The sequence below is a fragment of the Propithecus coquereli genome, unplaced genomic scaffold (assembly GCF_000956105.1).
Source record: "Propithecus coquereli isolate 6110/MARCELLA unplaced genomic scaffold, Pcoq_1.0 Scaffold123, whole genome shotgun sequence".
Lineage (NCBI taxonomy): Eukaryota > Metazoa > Chordata > Mammalia > Primates > Indriidae > Propithecus > Propithecus coquereli.
The window spans coordinates 4,448,074-4,450,103 of NW_012136414.1; the positions used below are offsets into that span (position 1 = coordinate 4,448,074).

General features: G+C 29.1%; 1 protein-coding gene across 1 annotated transcript in view; it reads left to right on the plus strand.

Annotated features, from left to right (window-relative positions):
• Nucleotides 1-2,030, plus strand: part of MYCBP2 (MYC binding protein 2, E3 ubiquitin protein ligase) — a 279,976-nt gene that overhangs the window by 199,112 nt on the left and 78,834 nt on the right. The window contains exon 51 of the mRNA XM_012637759.1: nucleotides 351-425. Within this exon, the coding sequence (XP_012493213.1) occupies nucleotides 351-425 (75 nt within the window). The remainder of the gene's footprint in view (nucleotides 1-350; nucleotides 426-2,030) is intronic.

Here is a 2,030-nt window from a genome sequence, read left to right on the forward strand (position 1 = left end):
GTAATAAAACAAATCTGGCTTATATTTGAACAAATATGTCCTCATTTAAGGAGTTTTAAGGTTTCCTTCTTGCGTTGACTGTCTTAAGCTTTATGACAATGTCTGGCTCTTAATATTAGTAAATGGCATGACACACTATATCCATGGAGAGCTTTTGACAAAAACTTATTTATTAGAATTTCTTTGGTGTGTGGTTTACTCAGGTGGCTTCAGTTTCCCTTTAGTAAAATAATATTTCCATGTTGGTGCCAGAGTACATAAAAATGTTGTTACTGTGAACGCATCTTCTGCAGATGATACCTGTTCCCTTTCTTTGTTGATATTTTTCTTTCTTAAACTTTGTCGCTCAGAATATCTTTAATGCTAGCCAAGGAGTCAGGGATTTGGACGTATTTTCATGGACTTCCAAAGCTTTTTTCCCCCAGGTGAGTTAACTGTAAGGAACAATCATATGTTATTCAGGTATTTCAGCATGTATAACAAATTTTATATTTTATCTTTGAAGCCTTTGCTTAAGATTGATAAAAATTATTTACCAAAGAAAGATTTATATCAAGTGCTGCAGTAATTTCCCTTCTACTCCTGCCAAAGACTGTATTACTAATTAAGTGAAACTTTTGCATGACTTCAAGTTTGCTACATTTAGTTTTATGACTACCCTCTCCAACTATTATCTCCAAGTTTAGCCTTTTCAGAACTAACTTATTTAAGTGGTAGTGTCCTGACTTTATGACTCTTCTGTTTTTTCTACTGGCTCTTCTTACACATTGCCCTTTTGAGTGTTTATCTAAGAATGGGGTGGGAATGGAGGGAAAAAAATTATATTAGAATTCACCAATTTCATACACTGGTGCCTGGGTCTCACATTTCTGTATTGAAAATATAGAGTGTATTTTAGGATTGCTTGAAAATGACATGCACAGTTCCATGAATTTATGTCTATCGTGTATTTTTTATACTGTTTAGCACAAAAAATTGGATAAACTTTGTTTTACATTAATTTATAATATTCAATAAAATATTAACTATTTTAATAAAAGTTCTTATATATTATCTTTCAGTGGATAGTTTGCAGTTATTATTAGCTTTGCCAAGACTTATTTCCCAATGTTACCCTGACTGATCAAAAGTTAGCGTTAGTATTATAACTAATTAAATGCACCAGGCATATCATCACCAGTGAAATTATTTTTGCTATTCTGTGCATATTTGCCTGTCATTTTTTATGTTGCCATGTAATTTTTAAAAATCAGTTGTAAATAGGACTAAAACTTTCCTCTTGCAACTATGAAATGGCATCATATATTTATTAAAATTGACCATTTACAAATAGACATTTTTAAATGCTTTCTGAAAACCTTGTGAGTATAATAACTCTATGTAAAGTTTAGATCTTACTGTCAATTTTTATTTTGTGTGCTCTTTGTGTATTCATGAAGGTACTCATATATAAATTTTTACAAATATGCATGCATGGATATATGAAATGCATATTTTAAGTTTCTTTTCAGTTGTAAACTTAATCTAAGTTTTTCTAGTATTTAAAATTCTCTTGTCCATTAAATTACCAATATATAACTAAAAAATATTGGTAAATATAGTGTGGTAATTACAGTAAACATAAATAAATTGTCCATAGTACATAGTTGTGTAAGTAAAAATTGATAATTATTTATCACTACAATGAGATTTACAAAATATTATGTGAAAGTTAATAGTGGGTTTAAAATTTCCCCTGATCAACTGTATGTTGAATTAACAAAGTCACAGGTACAGAGAATTCTTGAATACACATATTTTTTAACCCAAGGATTTTATTTTTGATTTTCTGCTATGTATATGGATATTATATCTCTCTCTCTTAATATGAGACTACTCACAGGGGTAGAAATATTCAGTAGAATTTTATCTTGTATGATGTTAGTTTTTTCATTTTTATTCTATTTATCACATTATTAAATATTAATTTTAACCTAATATTTGTATGCATGTTCCATTATAGTTATCTATTGCTGTATTTTAATAAAAGT